Genomic DNA, 25298 nt, shown 5'->3' with positions numbered 1-25298 from the left:
ACCGCCTGAGCACTGCTAGAAACGATTCTACTATATGCTGATATCGTCATGATCGAATCTTTCAAAGGGTCGCTTCGAGAGGACACACACGCATCTCTGCACACTTTAACGCCTGTATCACGCCGTGTAGAAAAAAAACAATCAACTATACGAGGATAATCGCTTATCTCACCTGAGGTTTCGGTTGCTGGGCCTGCTGGGCTGGCTCGTCCTTCTTTCGTTTGCCGGCGCGCTCGCAGTCGTTGAGCTTTTTCATAACACGCGGCGAGTCGGTGAGCCTGAAGATGCCCGAGAGTGGTCCCCTCGAGGCGTCCTCGGTGTCGAGCACACGCTCGCGCTCCCTCAGAGCCGATGGTTCCTGGGGCGCGTTGAAGCGCACCGTCGAGCGCGTATCCCCGTCCGAGTCCTCGCCGTCCCGATTGCGCATGAAGCGCGACCGGTACCGCGACCGCGACCGAGGCGCCTCGTACTCCGGGGTGTCGTACCTGAAAAAGAAAACACACACACATCATCAAGACGCTCAGCCCTTGACTAGAAAGAGTCGTATGAGAGCTATGGCAATGGCCTGGCTTAAGTCGCCGCGCACCGGTACGTGTAATTGAATTCGCTCGCGAGCGAGAGTAAAGGGTAGTGTGGCTTCCCTCGGGTTTCTCGACTGGAAAAAAAGGCCTGTGTCACAAGGCCACGGGTGCAAGGCTCCGGACACAACAGGTGAATGAAAGACGACCCCGACGCCGTAGAGATTAGTGTCATATGCATGAGTATACTTTGCGGATAACTGCACATTTTCATAATTTCAGTTTCTCGCCGAGAAGAGGAGAGAAGCGCGCGAGGGAGGCCGAGTAGAAAAAATAAGCCGAAAAAGCTCCGTATTTATAACTCTCGTGTGTGTCGGAGAGTGGATATGTGGGTCATTCTGAAAAACGTATGCGCGAAATTGGCGGCGCGCCAAAATAACCGCCGCAGCACGCGCAGAGACGCCAGCGCGATCGAAGCCCTTTTAACTATATAGAGAGCGTTGACGGACATCACGGGCTGTTACGAAAAAAAACTCGCGCGAGCTGCACTCCAACGGATTGTCTATTTGTCGGAGACTTCGACTATCCGTGACGCTGAACTTGATGGTGCAGTGTATTGCAACGATGTCGTTTGTTTATTTTTTCTAGTATTTTTGTTAGATCGATTGTTGGTTTAGCATTGACTTTGGAAGGCTACCAAAGAGTTTATATCTCGATTTTATTGCTATGATTCTATATTTGCCATTTGTTTGTTAGAATATTTATTTTCTCCGAAGCTTAGCTCACTGCGGCGACGAGTTTCTTGGGTTAAAACGTTATTCGTAGATTTAAAAAATGAGAAATTGTGCTAAAATCTCACGAAAATACATGTATTCTATGACAACATCGAAAGTAGGTCAATCTCGATGCTCCAGAAAAACTATTCGAAAATCGATTTTCGGGAGAAAACTTTCCCCAGTTAGATAAGCCCGTTACTCAGAATGAACACACAGTTGAACGCTTGAGCGAGCGATTATATGAACCTTATGGGGGAATAGACGTGCACAGTATTGATAAGTCACCCCCTCCCTATCCATGTGTATCCCCATTCAAGATAGCAACAGGAGCGTCGAGCTTGGCCTTGAAACAAAAATCGATTCAGGCTTGCTTTCTATACACACGAGTGGATTTACACGTCTAAAAACATAACTAAACGCTATACTCGTGCATTGCAAATATACTCGCTCTGTGCTGAGGTGAATAAACCGAGCGCGGGGGTGCTTTCAAGCTAACCTCTTTCGATTGTTTACATTTAGTAGCAACATTCGAAACCGAGCTATTTTTTCGCTGTTCTCGAATTCTCGATGCTTCTGCTGCAAAACTACGTTTTGCATCGCAAAGTTGTGAAATTCGCGACGCCACACGGGCCACACAGCTTGCGAGATAAAATTATTGATCGGCCGTCTGCCCCGACGTACACAAACATCACGCGTTGAGGTTATGTTCGGCACCCCTTCGACGCTTTCAGCTCAGCGCAGAGCTAAAATGATGCACATTTGCCTCGAAAACCAAAAAAAACGCAATACTATCTCGAAGACAAAAGCTACTCGATGTACAAAAATAAAAACAAAATAAACCAATAGGCTAAGGGTAGAGAGCGGCGCTCGTATACTCACTCGTAGTCGGGGACGTATCGGTTCCTGCCATGGGTGCGGTCGTCGTCCTGCTGTCGGTACTGGGAGGCAAGTCGATGGTCGCTCTTGCTGCGCATGAGCCCCGCCGAGCCGCCGGGCACCGCTAAACTGCTCGAGCTACCGAGCAGCGCATTGCCGCCAGGAACGGGGTTGATGGAGATCTCACCGTAGCCGGCTATGTGAGCGACCAGTGTATTCGGATCTTGCTGCATTCCAAAGCGCAATCGCCGCGAGTAGTCGCCCGCCTCGTAATCGAAGTTCCTGCGTTCATTGAAAGCGTCAGAGACTGTATGATACGCACTGATTCATTTGTATTTGAACGGGTGGGGGATATCGAGCGCAGGTGGAGCGCTGATTCACTTTACTTTTTTTTACGTATCGCAGGGGGTAAAATTTACCTAATGAACTCGAGGGTGCGCAAGAAAAGTTCTTTGGTGTCGAGCAGCTCGTTGTCGTCCCAGTTGACATTCTCGTTTATGTGGGCATCGGCAAGGTCGCAGTTACTTTGAATGTTGGCAATTTCCTGCTCGAGGTTCTCCTTCAGATGTATCAGGCCCTTGAGCTCGGTGGTGTGGTAGCGCTCGATCTCGTTCCGATGTACCTCGGTTCGGTCTTTCAGGGCCTTGTACACCCGCCTGTAGAACTCGTCGACCTCCTCGCTTACCACCGCCGTGTTCGTCTGCAGTGCCAGGGTGTTCTTCTCGACCTGCGCCAGCGCCTCCTGCAGTCTGTGCAGTGCCCTTCGTACCTGAAAAAATCGAACGTTTGATCGATGCTCCCCTGTTTTTTCAGTTTACAATCTCAAAACAAGATGTCTTGATACGCGTATCCGGAGCTTTTAACCTACACAGATCGGGGCAAAATTTCAAGTTTTAAATTTCACGATGGCCGAGTGAGTTTATCATATGGTCCCCTGTGATTCCCCCTTTTAACCGACTCGCAAAAATATAGCTCGCAGTTCGCCGAGGAGTGTCTGAAGCACCACAACACGTTACGCGCTCTCCACAACTCTCCGGACCTGGTCATCGACATAAAGGTATAATACTGAGGGGCATAGGGAGTACGAGGACGAATTCCGAATTAATTTTTAATCCCAACGACGTCTCACAAAGTTAAACGATTTTGCACAAGACTGGGCGCTTACTCTCGCCGGCAAGGATATTTTTGAACATCGGAAAGAAAATAATTATGGGGAGAATCTCTACGTTGGATACAACAGCGATCCCGAGTGGAAGCTCGATCCTCAAGTGCCGGTCCAATCTTGGTTAGAGTATAACCGATAGTCGAATATGATTGTAAATTCGAATCCGAATCGTATAATCGAAGCACGACTCCTCGCAGGTACGACGAGATATCGGCTTACAAGTTCGGAGAGCCGAGACCCAAGAATATCGCTGCTGTGGGCCACTTTACCCAGCTGGTTTGGAAGGGAAGCGAAAAGCTAGGAGTCGGCCGTGCCGTCAGCAAAACCGGAAAGGTCTACGTCGTCTGCAATTACGAGCCGGCTGGTAACGTCGTCGGCCAGTTCGCCAATAACGTGACTGCTCCGAAGGTACGAACTTCCGGCCGATAAGTTAGGAACTAGTATGATTCACTAAATACTGTCTCTCGTTAAATAAACGCTTTCTATTTTCGAATCTCGGTTAATTTCGGGGAGTCAGTACCTGTGAATTAATGCTCCCGATGTTCTTCCGGAGGATCTTTATGTGTTCCTCCTTGCACTCGGGGCAGCACTTCTTCTCGCAGTGCGCGCAGAGGTTGCAGTAGCTCTTCTCCGAGCAGACGCTGCAGCGCTCCATGATTTGGCCGCTGGTGGGATCCGGTAATTCCCCGGTGATCTCGATGTGCAGCTCGAGAAAGCGTTGGAGCGTTACGTTCGTCGGGAAGGCTTGCACGCCCTGTAACAATTAATCGTAGCGTTTAACGATTTCGCCTTGAATATTGCATAATACGCAAACGAAAGTTATAACAACTCACCTGATAAGATGACACGTGGTGAACGGCCCGGCATTCCGGACACTTGATGTTCCGATGAACGTAATCGACCAGCCCGTCGAGGCATGGCTCCATACAAAAGCTGTGCTGGCATGGCAGTAGTTTCGGGTTCCTGTAGCGGTCCAGGCAGATCGCGCATGTCAGCAGCTGCTCGAACTGCTCCATGCTTTCTGGAAAGAACATTTTTTTACGACTGACTTTAGCGGCGCCCCGACTATTGCCTATATAAACAAGTTATGTGTGTGCGTCCATATCCACGAACGTACTGAATATTCTATCTCCGGCGTTATAGATAGACGCGAATTATCTCTAAAAGCCGGCGTCGCAGGCCGAGGTAGATAAGCGTTCATTCATTTGCGACTGCGTTAATATTATGGCCGAGTGTATGAGTAAACCGGAACAATAGCCGAGAGAGCCGTAACTTCAACGGCCATGTGAAATAATATGGGCGGTAGTTCGTAGAAAGTGCGCGCTCGCGCGATAACGCATTTTACGGATGCGGATATTTTTCGGAGAACGAATTTCAGATAAAAATTGCATTCATGCAACCAGCGTGTGTTCTTATTGGAGGTCGCGCGTAATATACCTATAGGACCTCGCCGCGGTATCTCTCTAATTTCGGGTCATGTGTGATCACGCGCTCCGGCGGCGGCGGCGGCAACAAACAAAGCGCTGAATCAGCTAAATAAAAATATTAACCCTCGCTAAATATTTACACGCGCTCCGCCTGTCTCTCGGGTTATATATACAGCTATATAGAGATAAAAAAAGAGCCCGCCGCCGCGAGAGAATTAATTCCGCGGCTCTTCGATTTCGCTCGAGCATCACACGCGCAGGATTATTTCAGGTCTGGCCTCGCGCGGAACATCCGGCTGCGAGCGTGGAAATCCTCGGTTAAACTTAAAATGCGCTTTCGCAAGCGCGCGCGCACACGGCCGAGCTTTTTCACGCCGCAAGCTTGCAGTGACGCATGCGATTGATTCGAGATGCTTCGAAGCGGAGTTGCAGTTTTGTTTGTTTACGCGCTGTTGATCTCGTCATCCCTTTTTTATTAATGAAATCGATTAGCTGTTATTTACGCATCATAATTGTTATTAATATACAGTGAAATTTCCGATGACTCGCAAGAGTTGGCTGTCGAGGCGAAATTCTCACTCTTCCGTGTGTGCCGCGATGTTTTCAGAAAATCGCGAGAGCCCGAGGTCTTATTTTATCTGCGACTCGGCGCGGAGCGAGTTTTGTTCGTCTCTAAATTTTGCGTTATTAATAACGGCCGCATGCGTAGCTGTGCCGGCACTAGCTAGTCCCCCGGAAAAACGGACGGAGTTTTTTCGTCGATTCGAAAGAACTCTTCTCTCACTGTCTCGCCACGTAGTTATTTTTTCAACCTCGGCTGTTTTGTTTTCGGCCGCTTCCTCTTCCTCTATTTTTTGTTTAAATATATACCCTCAACGTCAGTCGAATCTGAATAACGCTCGCGCGCGGCCGACGACGTCATCTCCATAAAAACCGAACGCGTCGTTTCAATTATTACCGGCGACCCCTTTATAATAATCGCCGGACCGAGCCGTTTATCCTCTCTGCCTCAAAATGCAAATAAAACAATTAAACGCCCGAGGCGCGCGCCGCATTGCTGAAGCAATTCGTTAACTCTCGGGTAAAAATCCGCGCGCGAGAACAGATAACAATGGGATTTGCATCATGGGAACGCCGCGTGAGTGTCATTTGCAAAGATCCGGCGCGCAAGCTGCACAAAGAATGACCTTCGTCGCCAGACGACAAAGATTCGCCGCAAGCTCGAGCGGAGAGCTTTGTCGGTGAGAGAGAGAAAGAGAGGAGCCCGTTTATGCATGCATATTCTCTTTCTCGTTTATACTCACTCCTAAATACGCGCGCACTTTTTTCTTCTTTTTTGAAGGCATTTCCGTTTTAACGAACGCCGCGAGTCCGTCAAATTTTCGCGGTACTTGCGCGCCTCGACGCGATACTTATGACGCGCTTTTTTGTCTTCTCCTATGGTACTTTCTTTTTTTAATTAAAAAAGTCCGCGGAGGGTCTTCGTTATTCATAAGGCAGACGCAAGGCTGTCCTCGGAGCTTTTTTTTCGTCGGTTTTACAAAGAGCTTTGACAAAGTTTTAGAGGCTCGCTTAACTTTCTTACGATCAATTAGGAAATTCCGTTCTCGTTCGTATGCATTTTGTACTGCACGCGACGCTGGAATAATTAAACGCGTTCATGCCGCCAACGTGTTCGGTTCACTCATCAAGAAACAAATTACAATCTTTGTTTGCCCCGTTTTAAATTAAGCTCCGAGCCCTTACGATGGAAAAAATTGTACAATCCAACTGCGCGCGTGCGCACGAGAGCTTTCGTTATTCCTTTGTTCCGAGTAAATATTTAGTTCAACTCCAGACACACACACTTTGTTCGCGCTAATTCTTTCCTCTCGCGCGAGCGCAGCAGTAATTAAAAGCACAAGCTGCGTATCGTTGCGCGCGATTTTTTTTCTACTTCCACTCTTCAACGGGGCTCTCGATAGCCCCGAGAAGCTGTAATGACTTTTACACGCGGGATGATAATCAATTTAGAGGATTTCCAGCCGCGCACACGCGTCCAATTTCGTCAAGGATAATTGAGCTTGTTAACGAGCTTTAGGAAGTTTATTGATTTTAGCTCGGCGAATTCACATGGGGCAAATCCTCGATTACGAGGCCGCGAAACCATGGGAACCGAGCGCGTAGTAGATCAATTATAAAAAAATAGAAAGAAATATAACAACACGCACGCGACTCAAGATGATAGCCCGGAAAAAAAATCGAAAGCTCTCCTCAAGGTCAGGCTAAACGCGACGTCGTCGTGTCGTTAATCCTCTGATTCAGAGCGACGATTCGACGCGCTGTGTCGGCTCACACGAAAATAGGCGATGTACGCAAGCGGAGGGGAAAAGAATCGCGGCGAAGAAAATAGAAGCAGCTATACGGGTACGGTATAGCTTCACGAGAGACGGAGAAAACGTAGACCCTGATTCACCGACTTTCGCGCTTTGTATATCTATGCGCCGGTGGCTATGTGCATCGAAAACACGATGCCTTTGGCACACGCACACACGCGGCTATTTTACTCAAAAATCGCGCTCGAAACTTAGTTTCTGGCATTCCATAGTGTTAGAAGCTCGCAGGCGCTTGCGGTTTTAGTAGGCCGAGACCGAGAGTAGGATGTATAAATCGTGGAATATTTACCTTCAGTGTCTCGCAGCGGATAGCAAGTGCTTTCTATTTATATTCACGTACATAAGTATGTATCGAGGCTAGAGAACGCACGCGAAGCTCTTCGCTCGTATGCGTATTATAGAAAATTATAAAGAACCGGAATACTGACTAGAGTCGATATAATACTAATAACGTACAAAATACACAAATAGGTGAGAGATCTGGAGGAACCTCCGCGCGCGCGCGTGCTGAACCGAGATCAGCTGTTGATCCAATCGATACGCAATATTGCCGGATAGCCGGACGGAGAATCGGATACTGATACCCGTTCGCGTCCGAGCGGCGAACCGGAGCTGCTCTCTTTCTGCCCGTCCCTCTGTGTCTTTCTCTCACTCTCCTCTCTCCCTTTTATTTTTAGTCCCCGGCTCGGCCGACGCCTTCCATTTTCCAGCGGCCCAGTTTATTTTCAACCTTCCCTCCGAGCTTGCGACGTATCATACATATAGCGAGCGAAACCGGGGCGACGCCCTCCAGCGGCGAGCTTTCACGCTTGTGACTTTCCGAGCGGTCGTTTACCGACGCGGAAGCGCCTGTGTGGGTCGGTAAGGCGGTGGTTTCCGGTCGGTACGGATAAGGGGAACGGCAGGAACGCGGAACGAGGCATCTCTGCCGTATCGAAGGTGGGAATTAGGATCTCTACCGTCTAGTTTCCGTGACGCAAGTTTGCCACCCGAATGGGATCAGTTGGCAAGCAGAACGACAGTTTTCAAATTCGACCCTCTGCTATCTCGCGGATAAAGAGCATCGACAATTAGCCGCAAACTATATACCGCGGCTTCTCGAATTACTCCCTCGGTAGAGAGCGAGTCCCGAGAAAAACGCGCTTATCACTCGCAGCTGCGCACAGCTACTCGCGGGAAGGAGGCGTTTGTCATATTATCCGCGCTCTCGAAAAATTTGCACTCCTTGCATATAATGATAAAGCACGAGCTTGCGAGCGCGCGCGTAATAAGAGCCACCGAGAAGGCGCAGAGGGTGTTTGTAAAATGAAAAGCGCGCGCGATTTTCCCTCCTCTGCTTCTTTCTACTCTAAATCACCTCTTAGCGCAATTCTCGGCTTCGCGAGAACGCCGAGATAAGACCCTACTGCGTGCATTATATACTGTGCGCGAGAGCTACTGTACACTTTGTTTCCGCGAGTTGCTCTTCTGTTTTTCAGGTGCCGTTATACGCGAAGGAGATAACGATAACTGCAGCGCAGAGCGTGATGTCGAGGGAAAAAATTGTCGAGGGGGGTGGGAGGGGGAGAAATCTTCGAGTCTCATTAGGGAAATAGTCGCGAGGAAACTTCCGAGGGCTAACTTTCCCTCGCGCGTAGGGAGACAGAACTCGTGCGCCGCTGAGAGAATTTTGTATTATACGCACGGATTGTTAAACAATTTATAGAAGAACTTTTCTCCCCCTATACACTTTGATAGTTTCTTTTTTCAATAAATCCAGCTCTTGTCAAACGGCAGTTTGTCGAAGGTTTCGCCCGAAATTAATGAGCAACTTCGTATACGCGAGAACGATGCACATAACTGCGTTTACTAGTATTATAAGGCGAACAAAGTGCGGGCGCTGATTTCGAGCACGCGGGAGAGCTCGTGAAATCGTTATTCAAACCGACATTATTCGCTTTTATGATATTTTACATATTCAGCGCGTTCGCGGCTATACTCGGGCGCTGCATACACTCCTGACGAATGACCTAATAAATTTTGACACTCGCCTTTTCGCGACAGGCCGGAATATTATACGCAGGCAGGCTTCGTTTTATTGCTACAACGTACGAGCCTCGAATCGTTATTTTGCGTTATTATTGTATAATAGAAGAAAGAAAGCGAATAACTCACCCGCCCTGTGATCCGCCTTGGGGCGGGCTCTTCTGGAGTGGGGCCCTCTCTGAAGGGCCCCAAGCGGTTCTCCCCTTTGTCCACCAAAATCCTGCGCTGTGTCTCAGCTGCAAACAGAGAGAGAAGGAAAAAGGTCATTACACACGCAATCGCTTCGTCCAAACAAAAGACTGCGCGCAGTCAGCCTCGAGATTTTTCGGAGAGAGCGTGTACGGTGTATACGTGTCTCTAAAAAGCGCTAAAATTAAAATACCGCGCACAAAAGCGGCAAAGCGAGATTCGCGAGCGAGACTTTGTGCCAGACACACACACACACACACACACATACAGACATTGTAGAAAAGGAGAGCTGCAGAGTAAAAGAAGGGAAAAGTATAGTCAAAGAGCAAAGCAGCGACGATGCGCGCGACTTTTCTTTTATCACACGCGAGGCAGCTATAATACCGCGTGCGCGCGGCTGACTCTTTGATTGCACACGCACTTCAGGCGATACTCGATAAATCAGCGCAGCCGCGCGGGAGCTTTGAGTTTGACCCCTTTTTCCATTCGCGCGAGCGATTTCTCCGGAAGGAGCTGGAAAAAAAGGAGGAAACCTTAATGACTCTTAGCCTCGCTATCGCCTCTCGGTCGCTCTTTCGTGCCATTGTCGCGGCTTTCAGGGATTCCGCTGGTTATTTTTCGACCCCGCGCAGCTCGTCGACGTTGTTTCTTTTCTCCTTCTCTCTTTTTTTGTGCACGAGATGCTCTCTCTCTCTCTCTCTCTCTCTCTCTTGTTATCGTGGTTTTTATGCGCGAATAATGCTCGTAAAATGGACGATAAAGCGACGATTGTGTCCGCGACTCTCTCTCTCTCTCTCTTTATACGGCGATGGAAATTTCGATGGCTTTTTTCGCGGTCAACAAAGGCGGCAGAGAGAGCAAGAGATAGAGAGTTTTTTTGGGAGAGAACGAACTTGATTCCGATGAACTTTAACAGCGGTGTCCTTTACGAGCGACCGAGTAATAAAGACTAAATTTCATCGAGGTAAGCCACGCGCGCGGATTTTTTAATTAGCAATGAAATCCCCCATTACGACTGCCCTAATCCGAATCATCCCCACAGATTATTATTGCAAAAATAAGCGAGTTCGCACCTTATCTCTCGGGCCTTTTGAAATCATAACGGCGGCAGTCGGGCGTCACGCGGCACTCTATCAAGATGAGCTTTAAAGCTCTCCTCGCGCGCTATGCATCAACGGACACGCGTATACTATCCCGCGCGACTAGGGCAGGTGTCAAGGTCGGGGCTTGTGTACACCTGCGGCGCGAGAAATTGATAGGTAAACATCGTCGTCCGTCGACGGAGAGAAGAATCTCATTTGTCAAGGCTGCGAGAAAATTGAAAAATTGACTCTCGCGCAAGCTCAACACGTGGATTTTTGTTTTCGATTCCGACGATCACGAGAGAGGGAGAGAAGCGAGGACGGTCAATAGCCTGCTCGCGGGATGTCATTTTTCACCGCGCGGGGAACTTTTTAGCCGGGCCGTTGGCACGGCTCCTTTGCGGAAAAATGTCAAGAGCGAGCTTGAGCTTTTCGCCGTTCGAACATCGGCCGCGACTGAAATATATTTATTTTGGCCACCGGGATAATAACAAAGTTGCGGAGAATTCTATGCCAAGGAGCCGCTCTTCGCGAACACCGTGGCTCTTCGTACGCCTAATCTATGATAGGATATTAGTGCCAATTGTATAAGTAGTGCGATGTTATTATAAGCCCAAAATCAGAGAACGGCTGTAAGACGAAGGGTATCGCTCATCGCGTTGCACAAAGCCGCTTTCGCAACGCGACAATTATGCATGACGCATGATGTGTCGGGCCGACGCATCTGCTAATGATTTCCGATCATTGATCGAGTTCGCGCGAGAGCCAAAGCGTCTATAAAGCTCGATATAGATATTTTATTAGCAAAGTCTATAACATACGGGCATTGGGTTTTGATTTAAATTCTTTTGCTTTAAAAAAAATTGCTTTATAAAGCGCGTCACATATAGCTTTGGATAAAATAAAGAATCCCTCGCTTTGATACAGCCTCAAAGAAGCTGATAATCGATTTTCTCTCTCTCTCTCTCTCTCTCTCTCTCTCTCTCTCTCTCTCTCTCTCTCTGTCTCTCTCTCTCTAATGCTCCAATTTCAGAGCTAACAAGCTTAAGTACACCGAGCCATTATATAACGACGCGCGGGTAAACACGAGGCTCTTTCGACGTCGTTAGCATAATTTTATTAAGCCGATCTCTACTTTCTCAAACAAAAATTAATTAAGCGAACGCTTTTGATTCCCTCGATTATATGCGCGGATTTAAAATTTTTCACTGCTGCTGCTGCTGACAAAATATTTGCCGCGTGTATAATTCGCCGTTGAGAAAAGCAGGCTATTATCTCGGAAAATACACAAACCGCGGCCGGCCGGCGCAGCTTGTGACGAATTATAAACCGCGCTTGCGCGGGGCTGGAAAAGCCATCGGCCAAATGCCTGCGCGCACTAGTGAGAAGAAGGGGCACAGGTAATTGGACACCCGGTAGCCATATTAGACTGCTCTCGCTAAGCGCAAGAGCTGCGAACACCTCGAGAGGCGGCTCTATGTGTGGCATCGCAGCCGCGCACACGACGGAACCCCTTCTGATGCCGCTCTCAGTTTCACCGTCGTCGCCCTACACTCTTGTATATGCATATACACATATAGACACACACGCACGCGCGATCGTCGTGTTCACCGTCGCTCGCTCGCCTCTTTCTCTCAAGTAGGCTTTCAGCTGCCGCTGCCGCCGGAGCTTTCAAAGGCCCGGACAGAGAGAGAGAGAGAGAGAGAGAGAGCTTCCTACTTCACGGATTATCCGAAAGAAGTCGCGCGCGCGGGATCTGGAGAGCGACGAGGACGGCACAGGGGCTTCATTAAACGCTTTGACGGGACATGAAATTGTTTTTCGGAAATACGAGCTGCCCGCCGCAAAGGGATTATTATTTTTAACGCTTGGCTTATTCCGTCTGTTTCTGCTTTAGAACGAATTATTTGTACTTTGTATGCGAAGCGGATATTAGCGTTTCGAAATTATTGGCATGGGAATCGTTCTAAAAATAGTTTCGCGTTTTGAGATATGATAAATCTCTGCGTTTAGAAAATTGCAAGCTCGATAAATAACCGAACTGCGCGATAAATCGATTTTTTGGGCCGGCGCCACGTAAGCACCTTCTTAACTATTCATAGAATCTAGTCATAGAACGAATACCTGGATCGGCTATTAATAAACTCGCTAGTTATATACACCGTCTTTCCAAATCGACGATTTTTCGAGAGCTGAAAATATCTATCAATTATCGCTGCAAGCTCGTTAAAAAAAAAAGATCGTTTCCTAACCCAAAATTAGAGCGTGAAACGGCTTCTCTCGCGCCGCGTGAAAAAGCTGCTGCAGCGAACGGACAAAGCTCTTCGGAAAAAACCGGCCGAGATTTCCTGCGTTTCTGCAGCAACGGCACGCGACGACGCTCCGGTACCGTTTTAGTCACCGAACGACGACGTGTGTGTGCTGCGCGCGAGAGAGAGAGCAGCTTCGGAGATTATCTAACACTTAAATTTAGAAGGGACGGGACGCGATCGACGAGCAGCGACTACTCGACTTTACGGCCCCGGACGAGCTGCTGATTTTATCTTCTATACCGTGGTACTTGTTAAACATTCACTTGTTCGTTTGATCGTCGCGATGAACTTTTCGCGCGCGTAATTGAGAAAAATGCTCCATCGCGCGCTGCATCATGGGCGAGGAATTTATCGCGTCGACTTTCTTAAATCGCTCTCCCGAATTATAAATAAACACTTCACGCGCAGCAGCGGCGGCATCTCGTTCTTATTCGCCGCGAGAATAGCCGCAATTTGTTTAAGAGATTAATTATAGAAAATATTTCAGAGCAGCCGCTGTAATTTTAGCCAAACTGCGCTTAGAATTTACGAGAAGGTATTTTCGTCGTCAGCGCTGCCTGTATACGATAAAAAAAGTATAGCGTTCAAAGTGAAAAGGTTATACTTATGCGAAAGCGATTTTATAGAATCAGAGAGTCACACTCGTCTCGCTGCATATCTCGATCTCGGCTCGTGCGCACAATGTGAAAAGCAGAGAAAACTGATGCAATATCACTGTCACTGTATAAAAACGTCTCTCGTGACTCGATAATTCACTGGCACTTTGAATTCTTTGAATCACACAACAGAGCAGATCATGCAGAAGAAGGATAGAAGAAGAGGGAAAATCTTTTTTCCCGGCACTTTTAGCACGACGGCGAAGCTTCAAGCTGAGTGTGTACTTGTGTGGTTTTTCTCAATATACATCTACAACGGGTTCGGGAAAGCTCGAGATATCTGACTGGCGGGATGATAATGTCGATGGATGTATGATAATATGGAGTGTGTATGCGATTATTATCGGGAACGCACCGCGTTCGTCCGGGCCGGATGGCCGCCCGTCTCAGAGTGAATGTCTTATTAGTTATTTCTGGCAGCGCGGCTGCTCCTCTTCCACTACTACAACTCCTCCTCCTCCTCCTTCTTCTTTACTCTCCTCGTTGCTTTTCTATTCTACACTGCACGCGCTATACCTAGTTCTATACACTCTCGCCTCGTTTTCACCCTCTCCCGCAGAGTGAGAGAAGCGCTAAGTCTTCCTTTTATACTCGCGACGCAGCGCGGCTGGCTTTTTTTAGAGGAATGTGTCTCGCCTTTGAGAGAGTCCAAAGGGTATTTACTTATAAGCGAGTGCGGGAGCTTTGTTTTTATATGCTTTCGAAAGAGAGCGACGTGGGCTTGAGTATTGAGTGAATCACGAGAGCCGAGTCTGTTTTGTCTCGCATCGGTGTGAGTAATAGCGACTTTGTTGCACTGTTAATCAGACGATGGTGGAACGAATTTGGCTTCCGATGGCTCGGGCAAATAAAGCGGAACTTTTATTACGAAGTTGCAGGCTTTCTGCCTCGGCGAGAAAGGGAGAAATTCGCGCGCGCGAAAGTTCTTTTGAATTACGGGCGGCATTGCAGGCTGATACGATTTTTAGAGCCGCGAGAGAAAGAGAGTGCAGTACACGCTAATGGAATCTCGCCCGGGTCGAAAATAAATCCGTTGTCTTGCGGGCTGACGCATGATGTACTCTCTCTCTCTCTCTCTCTCTCTCTCTCTCTCTTTTGGTGAATTCTACGGAAATTTCATTGTCATGCGCCGCTTCTCTCTTTGTATAGCTTTTTATATGCACAACACACGAATAAAAAAAATCGATAACAAAGTCCATCGCGTCTCTGCCAAACAGCTAGCGCACCTATATTGCACCGGCCGTGTCAGCGAACACGAGAGAGTACAGCGGACTTTGGGAAATTATTTGACAGGAACATCGGGAAAGGGTCTCTTTGTTTTATGTTTCGTCGAGTAGGTACAACGACGCTTATTACCGGCAGTCGAGGGATAAATTTTCCTGCGCCATCCGCTGTGTTTCACCGAATTGCACAGTTGGTCACGGGCCAGGGTGCAGAAACGACGACAGGTGTTAATCGGACTGTATGTATAGGTATACGTAGTATATAGCGTGCACGAGATGACTCGACAATGATTTTCCCCGAAACGCGAACAAAACAAATGACGACGCGCTGAAAACGCTTAATCGTGCTTATGTGCTTCCCCCAAAGCCGCAATGAGTGCAGTATATGCGGGAGTTATTAGTTCTGATGAGTCTTTGATGGCAGTTCGAAGTTGCTTATTGCCCGAGTTTTATCTCATCTCTATAGCTCTCCCCACTGCTTCAACTTTCGGTAGCTCATTGTAGTTCCCGGCTAACGACGATAGGTGGCGCACGGGCACTTTTCCATTTCCCTCACCACAATGTGCACTATTAAACATGCATTACTTGGGCCGCTCGTATTATAACTGCAGCTTGCGAGCATACTCGATAGGCCCAAATTTACTCTCTCCCGGGATAATATAATCTTGCCCGATATCCAAGGCGCGATGTATTCAAATCGCGTCAGATCCTCGTATATATAAAAGCTGCAGCGCGTGCCCGCGTACGTGTAATTAGCCGGTCGGCAGTTTATAGCGCGGCTATTATCACCTCGTAATTAGCATTATAACACATAAACTGCAACGCGCGCGATATACATGCCGCACACAGGCGTGTTAAAATGCTCCATTCATTAAGTAATGGACAGCTAATCCCTCGACATCACGCACAGTGCGACGCAAAAGTCCGTCGTATACACATCAGCACAACGCGATCGTCCCTTTCAATATCGTCTCGTCAGCGCCGAAAAGCGAGCGCATAATTTCGTCATGAATAATTTACAACGGGCCACCCGCATTTGCACGTAAACGTCGCTCAATCTCTCGCCCGCGAGTTCTTCCCGGCGGTATACACACACAACGAGAGCTTTTAATTAGAAACTTTTATCCGCGGGCCAATCGAGAAGGGCAGTCGCGACTATTTTCTCGCGCGGTGTATTTATACCTATATATCTGCGTGCAGGCGCCGGTCTCTCTCTCTCTCTCTCTCTCTCTCTCTCTCTCTCTCTCTCTCTCTCTCTGTTAGTCCGCGGCATACCGTGTGACACGACGGACGTTGTCGCGGCTAATTTTTTTCTGATGCTGCAGCCCCAGTACATGGTTGTTTTTTGCGTTGTGGTCTATCGACGTGACGGCTTCGCTTTTTACGACGGCCTGTCGTACCAGCTGTTTTATATCCTTTTTTATGTTATCTCTTTCTAGTATAGCTTTGCATGTACCACAAAGGATTTCGGTGTTATTTCTATTGCGCTCGAGGAAAATAATTTGCTCAAAAGGGTGCGCTGGCAGAGATTTCGCATACGCTTGTCACACATCGTCGCGACTCATTGACGCGATTTCTGGCAGGACCGGCGATAATAATTAAAACGTTCGTTGACGCAGGCGAGTTAGTCATCTAAATTATTCCGGTCCTTTCGGTGTACATAGCATCTTATTACGTCGAAAAAAGAAAATCATCGCCGCAAGCTCAAATCTCTCGCGCTTAATTCTTCGATCGCCCCGTCCTTTTACTGCTACTCCGAAGCAGTAGTAGTAGTAGTACAGCTGCATATAGCGCGTTATACGCGAAGAAAGTTAATAGCCGCCCGATTCAATTACGCAAACTAGACTCTCTCCCTCTCCTGCGAAAGCTGAAATCGACTGAATTATTCAAACGCAAATATCCGGCTGCGCGCGCGCTCCGTGAAAATTTCTGGGCCGTCATACGTCTCGTGACCCAGAAAGTCTTTGGGAAAATCCGCGGTTAAGTGGGGATTGTTATACGAGCTTGGAAAAATTCTTTTTTCTCCCCACCCCTCCAGCAATAACTTCCTGCCTCAGCTGCGCCGGACAGATATGTACGCGCTTCAACTTTTGAAAATTAAGAATTACGGCCACAGGCCGCACGCGAGTAGCTTATTATTCACCCGAGGCGCGCTACTGGTATAGCGTATTATATACCAGGTAAAAAACAAACTTGCCAAGAGACGAAGCTTTTCTATTAAAACCCGGCTGCTATGGTAGAGAGAGAGAGAGAGAGAGAGAGAGAGAGAGAGAGAGAGAGAGAGAGAGAGAGAGAGAGAGAGAGAGAGAGAGAAAGGAAGAAGCCCTGCGAGAGATATCCTCGCGAGGAAAGCCGTAGTGTACGAGAGCGGCACGTAAAGCTCGCGCGCGCTTGCGATAAAAAAGGCAAGGCGTGAGTGTGCACTTTGCCTTGCACTCGATATTTATAACCTAATTACGCGTCGATGCGACGATTTACTACCCGATTTCCGCGCGCAGACACTCGATGACGCAGCGTAAGCGGCTTTGCTCTCCGCGCTACCCACCCCTTTTTCCCTTCCCGCATTATGTGCCAGAAAGATGCAGAGGCCTCTTTTATTTCCTGGGATTCTATTTTTTTTTCTTTCTCTAAAACGTGAATTTTGTGTTTCCCGCTTTTATACGTCAACACCACGCGCGAGATTAACATTACGTTTATCTCTCGCCTGACGAATTAGAAAAAAAGCTTGCTCGTAAAACGAAACGTCGGCGGCTTATCAGCCAGGGGCGCATCGCTAATATTTTTCTATTGGCTTCTCGCTCCGCCGCCGCCGCCGGAAAAAGAAGTAAAACAGCGACCGATACCGCCACGCGGATATAATAGCGTCGATCTGTGCCCGGGAGCTAAAAACGCTGTTGTATATGAAATTTATTCCGGCTGACGGATTGCGCCGCAGTGAAGAGAGACGAGTAGTAAAAAAAAATTTGATTGCCTCGTCAAGTCGCTTTTTATGAATTTTACGAGGACACCCGCGCGCCTGGCGGTTTCGCGTGTGTACACACACACAAATCACAGCGCTACGAACTTATATAGTTATATTATAGATGGAAAAAAGGAGAGGAAAACTTTCTGAATTATTTCCTCCGTGTAAACCCGATAAGAGAACTTCCTTCGCTATAAACTCGCCCTTCCCATTGTGGCGGGGCCGTTTATTTTTTATACAACGCCTACATGCGGGTCACGTAAGATCGGGCGCAGCGGGCGATCGGCGCGCATTTTTACGAGCCTGGCTCATAATGCGCCCCCTATGTGTGTTCTCTTCTTGTAGGCTGCTGGCACCGAAGCGGCTGAACAGAGGTCCGAGACGACGACGACGGCTGCTGCATCGGGAATCGTCGAGCTCGCGCAGTAAGATTGTTTTAGTTATAAGGGGCTTCTTTGCTTCGGAGGAGCCGTTATACGCGTTTATGGCCAGGCGCTGGAATGTTTTCGAATTGTGCGTTGGGAGAGTCGAGCTAACCTTGAGTGGGACACGTTCTCCTTTTAAAAAGCTACGATACGAGGTATGCGAAGGAAGCTTTCAGAGAGACGATCGACTCGATGAGCATAAAAATTGAAGTTTATCTTGGAACTATTTTAAAAGACGCGTCAAAATAAGCGCTTGCGCAATACGCGTTCCACGACAGTCTCGGGTTACAGAAATACCAAACAATTCGCCAATTCTTCATCCTCTTCGGAATCAAAACAAAGCTTGTTTAATGAAAAGAAATACCTATACTCGCGAGCCATTAGCGACGAATCGTTAAAATATAGCGACGTTGATCCGCCGTTTCCGACGCGTACGAAAAGTATCGTTCTCGCCCACTCCGAACACCGCGACAACTTTCACTTTCGGCGAAAAATCATCGCGCGCGCGCGCGCGCGCACGTGTACGAAAATCTGCGGCGGTATGGGCCACCCACACGCGAAAGACGATGCGCACTCGAAATAGCGTGGCGAAGAGTCGGTCTATCGGATAATTTTAGTCCAAGGTGTAGGTTGACTGACGCAGATCCGAGGAGGCGGAAAAACAGGAAGCCTTCTATACACTTTCCGCGATGTCGCTAGCTGTGTTTTCCCGCACTTTTTCGCTGCGTTGAAGTGGATTTATGTCCGCGGATTCACGGTGTCGCGCTCAAGTATTTACGATTTTTTTTTCCAAACGAAAATAAGCGTCCCCTTCGAAGCAAAGCTATTCTCTGATATGCGAGCTGCGCAGTCTCATGAACGAGGAAATACTTTCGCGAGATTGGACAGGATAACGGCGGAGGAGCTGCGCGCCTGGTCAACCTGGCTGACAAAGGTCGCGGAGATAGCCGAGCGCGAGTGGCACGAATGGCTGCTGGCCCACATAAATTTGGCTTTGAGACTGAACGAGTGTCTGCTGAGAGCCAGACAAGAGATCGAGTCGGAAAAACTGCAGGTATAACAAAACGCGCGATAACGGAGATGAGCTATGCTAACACAAGTCGGACACGTTATATACTTTCCGTTTAGGAAGCCGAGGAGGATACCGGCAACGATGTCGAAAGAGCCGGTAAGTCATGCCAGAGCTAGAGGGTTATTTTTAATTTTCCGCTCGATGAGTTTACACGCGAATGCACGCAGGATATACACATCGCGGGCGCGAGTCGTTACGAACGAAAAAGCAAACACCTCGAATATAGGCAATCCTCGAGTTTTATCTGGGTTAAGGTGAGGAAGTGTGTGTGTAGACGCGCGGCGAACATTAATATTAATTGCGCTACTTACCTCGCGGAGCGAAGGGCTTACGTGCTGCGAAGGCCAAACACACATACACACAGGGTATATATATAAGTATCTTGTTTACTCGGCGGCGCGAAGACGAATCGCCGTCGTCCGCGTCATCTCGCGCACTGCTCGCTCTTTATATCCGTCGCTCGTACATTTTTCTCCCGCGCATTTACTCCGCCTGCCGACGAATTGAAAGTGGATGGAAGATATAATTGCTTCGGGCGTTCATACTGCGCAGGTATGCCTCTCGCGTTTAATTACGATTTAGACTAGCCGCGTTATATACTGCAGCGACGTTGCGAGATGTATACATAGGTCGAGAGAGCCAAGGAGACAAATGATCGCTTCGCGGAGCAAACATCAAGCGATGTTTATATCTTGCCCCCTTCCCCCTCGTGTCTAGAGCTTTTTTCATCGTGTATATACGTATGTAGCGACGAGTCATTTTTCAGCGGCTGAATTTCTCGAAACGAATCTCTCTCTCGCGGGGGTAGGAGATATTTCATGATCTCCGCGAGACATTGCTCGCGAAAAATAGCGGCTGCTTCCCAAACTGCAGACACACACATACACCGCAAGCTCTTGACTCGGAGATTGCAAGCTTGCAAAGTTTCGTTACACCACGCGCGCGGGACACTGATGGCGCGTAAAGGGCGCGGCAAGTGCGACTGAAGGGTAAGAATGCCTCGAGATTTTTCTTTCGCCTGGGGGGAAAACGAGCTGATTGATACGGCGTAATGGAAAAATTATGCCATTTTCGCGGGAGAGACAGAGCGACACCCGCTTGAATTATACGCCTCGCGAGAGGACTTTCACCCGCAGTAGTTTACGTAGCCGAGCTCATGAATCGTGAATTTGAGAGTCGGTAACCAGGGGGGGAGGGGGCTTTTGGCTGGGCTTGATTAAAAAATTTAACTTTTCATACCCCCGTAAATTCCTCTGTGATGGCGATCCTCCTCTGTCGTTTTTTTTTATCCTGTTCTGTTTAGTACGCGTCATGTCGCGTTACATCGAAAATTGATTTATCGTTTCGCGCCGATCTATTATTGACTGTGAAAGTCGAGCCTTATATTGCGCCGCCTGCGCGACCATCAATCAAGTTTTCACATTTTTTATAGACCCTGTGTACGGTATACACGCCGCAGCTGTCCATAAATTAAACTCATAATCAAATGAAATTCGGAGCGGATTTATGCGATGATTCCGTAATTCGGTGTGTAACGCGCGCGCACTCTCTGTCGAAATTGGACGACTGACACGGATTTTATAAACGTCGCTCTCTCACGGCGTGTAATTGGGAAATCCGCTAAAAATTAAGCGCGAACTTGAACTAGTTGCATAATTGAAGTACACATCTACTCGCGAAATCTTACCGTGACACTTGATTTTCTCTCTCTCTCTCTCTCTTTCTCTCTCTCTCTCTCTCTCTTTCTCTCTCTCTCTCTCTCAGGAGGTTTTGAAGTCGTTTAAAAATTCAAACGTCCGAACACTCGAGAGAGCGCGTAGAGCCAAAGTCGAGGCGTGTGACGAAGTATGTTGGAAAGACCGCAAGCGAGTATTTTACCCGCGCACTTCAAAAGCACACAAAACAATTTCGTCCTTTGAAAAAAAACACACAAACGCACCCCATCGCTTAAATTAAACATCTCGGCCGAACCTTCTCTGAAAGATGCAAATCTCCGGCGTCGGACTCGGTTATTCATTGCGACCTTGAAAAATTGAATCATCTCTCCCTTCCGAAGCGGCTCTCGGCAATTTTTCGTCTGTGAATTCCAAATAGAATTGAAACACGAATAATTCATGCAGCCGAGCTTGTACGCACACACGTGTAGGGTTTCGCCTCCAGCAGCCAAAGCTAAAAGGAAATCAATGTCTCCGACTAATACCGTCGGCTCCGTATGAAAGAGCTTTCGTTCGGCTTGCCTAATTTCATTTGCGTTCACGCGAGATTAAGCGCCATCAGACACGTTCGATTGCACGCACGAGCGAAGCTCTCTCCGAGATTATATCCGCGCTGGACACACACGCGGGAGATAATTGCGCGGCGCCCTTCGGCCTTTTCGCCGTGTCCGATTATCGCTGGCGACTAATTTGTAATGCCGACTGTAACCGCGTTAGAGTCGCTACTGCTGCTCCTCCTTGTTTCTTGCGCGTTTGCGCGCGCGACACTTTGATTACCTTAAAAGGATTTTTATTTTATTTGTGGACTTTGAAAAATTGCTACCCGCCATCAGTCTCCGCTGTACACACTACACTGCTGCTGCGTGGATGTGCTCTTGATAAAAAGTAGATTAATCATCGGGCCGGTATTGTAAATACGCGTAGCGGTATAGGTGTAGAAGAAAACAGCGCTTGAACTTAGCAACGATAGGTGGCGCGTACGCGATTTCCCATATCCCTCATCCGAATCTGGCCCCTGGGTCTATGTATAGAGGTGTGCGGCCGCCCAAGCCAAAATAACCTCGTTGGGCCTACTGTTAGGGCCGTTCATGCTATAACTGTATAGCCTCTTTATCTTTATAATGCATGTGTGAAATCACAGCTTGTGTCTACAATACACATTAAGCACATGTAGCCCGCCTAAATTGTGGCACATAGCCACGCAGGAGACGAGAGAGAGAGATGGAATTTGACTGACAGCCGCGTCTCCGAGAACCGCGAAAAAGCTCGCGTTATACTTTGAATATAGTCGTTTAACCGGGCTGTTAAAACGCGCGTGCTACTGTGACCAGGCTTTATGCGTCCGGCTGTCTCTAACATAAAACTAGAAGCCGAACGCGCGCGCGCGTGGAAGACCACTTTATGTTACACTAAACAGGGTTTATGAGCTCTTTAGAAGATTGTAGGATCAGCCGAGAATTCAGCCGGAGGCCGATGGCTTTACGAGAGAAAGAGAGAGAGAGAGAGAGAGAGAGAGAGAGAGAGAGAGAGAGAGAGAGAGAGAGAGAGAGAGGACGGAGTTCTTTATCAGGAAGCGAATTTTGACCGGTCCACTGGGCATTCGAGGACCGACCGCTGACACGCGCCGTTGTCCGATCGACGAAGACTCTATAAACTCGTATGTGGCATGTACACGAGGGTGGTACGCAGCGCGGGCTTTTTTTTCGGCTTTGAAAATTCTGATTGGCCTGGGATTTACGAGCCCGAGCTTTTTAGCGTTTTATTACCCGCAATTTTTTTCTTCCCCCTGTACAACTGCGCAGATTCTTTACGTTCGCCGAGTCTACGATTCGATTCGAGAGAGAGATAGCTCGCGGAGATATATGCTGAAATTAGTGATCTATATAGTGGAACAACGGGAAAGGGCTCTGGTCGTTGTAAAAAGTCGAATGGCAGCCGTAAAATGAAAAGCCGTTTTCTTTTAGTGTGATCACGGCGCGCGCGCGGCAGCAGGTTTAATAAAATTTTTTACCCCTTTTATTCGTCTTTGCTCGTTTATGGAGGATGTCGGGGAAAATGTATACCATCCCTTCAAATATTCTCGATATTATAGGAATAATACACAAAAAAGCACATGTTTGCGCAGATGCGAGCGCAGAGCCAATGGAGGATGAAAAGAGCGAAGTAGTAAGTTACGTCTACGAGGAAGCGGAAGACAAAGTAGTTAGCGACAAAGAGCCCGAAACGCAAGAGGAGCCGAATAACAGCAACGGCGGCGGTGGTAGTAGCTACGTTGGAATCGAAAAAACGCACGAAAATGTGGAACAAAAGGAGGCTGAGGACAAAAACACGGAGTCGCTTGTTTCAATTGGCATTGTGCCGACGGCGGCGGCGGTAGCGGCGGAGCTCGCGGCAACAAACGTCGACGACGACGACTCGCAAGAGAAAGAAGCCAAAGTACGTTTACAACTTTTCTCTCCCCCAGCTGCCTCGTGTGTGTTTCCCCATATATAAACACAGAGAGAGAGAAACGGCCGATTTATTATTGCCTCGCGAAGCGCGATATCGCGGAGGATTCGATTTTTTATCTTGTCACCTAGCGGCCTTCATCATAAATACCTCGGGGGCGACTTTATCATTTTGAGGCGTCCCTCACGCATCCCCTCCTCGGCGCCAATCGAACTTATTTACTTCCGCACGCGAGAAACTTTTCAAATAGCTTGAAATTTCGTTACACACAAAGTTGCCCCTCCATATACGCTTCTTCTTTTTCCCTCCCCCTCCCGCGACTTTTCTTCCTCTATTTTTCCACGCGTCGACACGAAAAGTCACGGAGACTTTTATTTCGGTACCGTGAGGCTATACACGTCGCCTACCCCGTAATATGCGTTTTACCATATTTATTACAAGCGATAATGTGCGCGGAGTTAGTTCGATAAAGCGTCGCGTTCTACCGTGTTTCTTTTATAGACACACACGCGGCGATAGTGCGAGGGAAATTCTCGTTCATTTTCAGATCATCCCTGTGCCGAGGGACGAGAGCGAGATGCTGGAAATCATAAAAGAGTTCAGACGCCGGGCGAAAAGGTACCAGTCGCTCTATAGATACTGGCTCGAGACTGCAGACAGGGTAAGCGACGTTATAATACGAGAAACAGAACAGCCCTCGCCACTTTTAGCCGTAGCAACGAATAGCTACTCGAGAAGGAGCTCAATTTATTTCTAACCTAGGTAATAGAGGAAATAACCGGGAAGTCGTCGGAACGAGCGCAAACTCATGAAGAAATTCCTCGCTTCTTTTACTTGCGGAACCAGCCCGACGACGTTGATGTAGGAATCGAGAGCGACGACGAGGACGACGGCGAAGAAATAGCGCGCAGCAGTCGGGAAAGGATCACTTGCAACAAGCTTCATCTATTTTTCAATCTAACGGATGACTCCGACGAAACCGAGAACTCGTCATACGAAATTTAGCCCGGGACAAATGATCCCCCGCTGCCTCTTTAAACATTCAGACATTCTCGCGGAATTGATGGTGTCGTATACGCGCGTGACAAAGGCGACGAACAAAAAAAAAACTGCGTATCACTGTAACTCGACACAATAAAAATCTCACCTCGAAACCATAGCGCCGTCGCGCGGCATCAATACTATATCGCGCTGCAGTATTAAAGTCGACGGCGCCCGGCGGCGCAGTAAAAGTGAATCGTGTCCCGCCATAATCGCCCAGTCCGCGCGTCCATAACTGCCCTTAACCCCCGGTGGAGCTGCACAGCTGTCGGTGTATACACGCGATGTAGAGAGACTAGGGCGAAAAACGTTGTTGAATAATTAAACGATATTCGCTCGGATGGTCGAGGCGTGGAGAGCTTTTTGCGCGCCGCTGCACTCTCGCCAGCTTTCGACGTTTCTTACACACGTCGGGATATCTCGCCGGCCTATTAGCCGCGCATCCGAGCGGCTGAAAGGCTCTGGTATTTTTCTGTCGTGTGTGTCCAGCTGAATAATAATTACGTAGCTATGCTCGGGAAAATACGTCTCAATCCGAGATATTCCGAGTAGCTGTACAGTGGAATGAGGCCGGGTCCGGTCGGCCGAGGGGGGAATTAGCTCTCGCACGCTATATACACCGCACGTAAGAAACGTCCTACGATGAAAGCTGCGATGGATAGATAAGCGAGCCGGATATCAGATTGCGTCACGCTCCTAATTCAAATTCAACAAAAACACACGCCTTCGCCCTTCGTCGGCCTCCGAAATTCGGAAGTTCGTTATCGATAACGCTTACGCTCTTAATTTCCTTCTCTCCCAGAATTCCCAGAATCACTTTAATATCGTACGCACAATATCCAGTATAGCTATTGTTTTCCCTCTCGTAACAGTCTCGACCAGAGCAAATAAATCCGGCGAGCGCGGAGGACATTTTAAAAATCCTCTTTATTAGCCTTAAAACTTTGGCCCGACAAAGTCCACACAAAGTCGCGCGCGCAGTGTGTGTGTGCTCGGTTGGGCTGCAATCCT

At 48.3% G+C, this 25298-nt stretch overlaps 2 protein-coding genes across 22 annotated transcripts in view; one reads left to right on the top strand and one right to left on the bottom strand.

Annotated features, from left to right (window-relative positions):
• LOC100679033 (RING finger protein nhl-1) overlaps nt 1–19658 on the bottom strand; it is a 33313-nt gene extending 13655 nt beyond the window's left edge. For 6 of the 20 annotated variants that reach the window (XR_004227245.2, XR_001728964.3, XR_004344718.1 and 3 more), the window contains exons 1-7: nt 13757–14023; nt 9292–9398; nt 4169–4356; nt 3856–4089; nt 2590–2939; nt 2174–2452; nt 173–485 (exon numbers count right to left, since the gene is read on the bottom strand). Coding sequence is in view for 12 of the 20 variants with exons in the window: in XM_032597994.1 (XP_032453885.1) it covers nt 173–485; nt 2174–2452; nt 2590–2939; nt 3856–4089; nt 4169–4351 (1359 nt within the window). In the remaining 8 variants the exon portion in view is untranslated. Of the gene's footprint in view, nt 1–172; nt 486–2173; nt 2453–2589; nt 2940–3855; nt 4090–4168; nt 4357–7426; nt 7762–9291; nt 9399–13349; nt 14024–19394 lie in introns of those variants that run through there. The other 14 variants (XM_016983705.3, XM_016983712.3, XM_008205287.4 and 11 more) reach the window with 11 other exon arrangements.
• On the top strand, nt 2938–24405 carry LOC103315588. 2 transcript variants are annotated; one of them, XM_008205290.2, is made up of 10 exons: nt 2938–3083; nt 3143–3227; nt 3304–3455; nt 3533–3743; nt 17932–18011; nt 18900–19065; nt 19140–19179; nt 22924–23234; nt 23794–23907; nt 24009–24405. In XM_008205290.2, exons 1-10 carry the CDS (start codon nt 3076–3078, stop codon nt 24249–24251), a joined length of 1410 nt encoding a protein of 469 aa, XP_008203512.1. In that variant the 5' UTR covers nt 2938–3075; the 3' UTR covers nt 24252–24405. The 2 variants fall into 2 exon arrangements, with proteins under 2 accessions (XP_008203512.1, XP_008203511.1); XM_008205289.2 differs by having other exon boundaries at nt 18891–19065.
• Nucleotides 24406–25298: the final 893 nt, after the last annotated feature.

The sequence above is a fragment of the Nasonia vitripennis genome, chromosome 3, assembly GCF_009193385.2.
Source record: "Nasonia vitripennis strain AsymCx chromosome 3, Nvit_psr_1.1, whole genome shotgun sequence".
In the NCBI taxonomy this organism is placed as follows: domain Eukaryota; kingdom Metazoa; phylum Arthropoda; class Insecta; order Hymenoptera; family Pteromalidae; genus Nasonia; species Nasonia vitripennis.
Note: the sequence above shows the minus strand (reverse complement) of the source record. Positions and strands in the feature narration are given on the sequence as shown.

Excerpts from the sequence above, each read along its gene's own strand:
- LOC103315588 (XM_008205289.2), top strand. Across the intron at positions 19,066-19,139 it reads TCGAGTCGGAAAAACTGCAG|GAAGCCGAGGAGGATACCGG; the intron begins GTATAACAAAAC and ends CTTTCCGTTTAG. Across the intron at positions 19,180-22,923 it reads CAACGATGTCGAAAGAGCCG|ATGCGAGCGCAGAGCCAATG; the intron begins GTAAGTCATGCC and ends ATGTTTGCGCAG.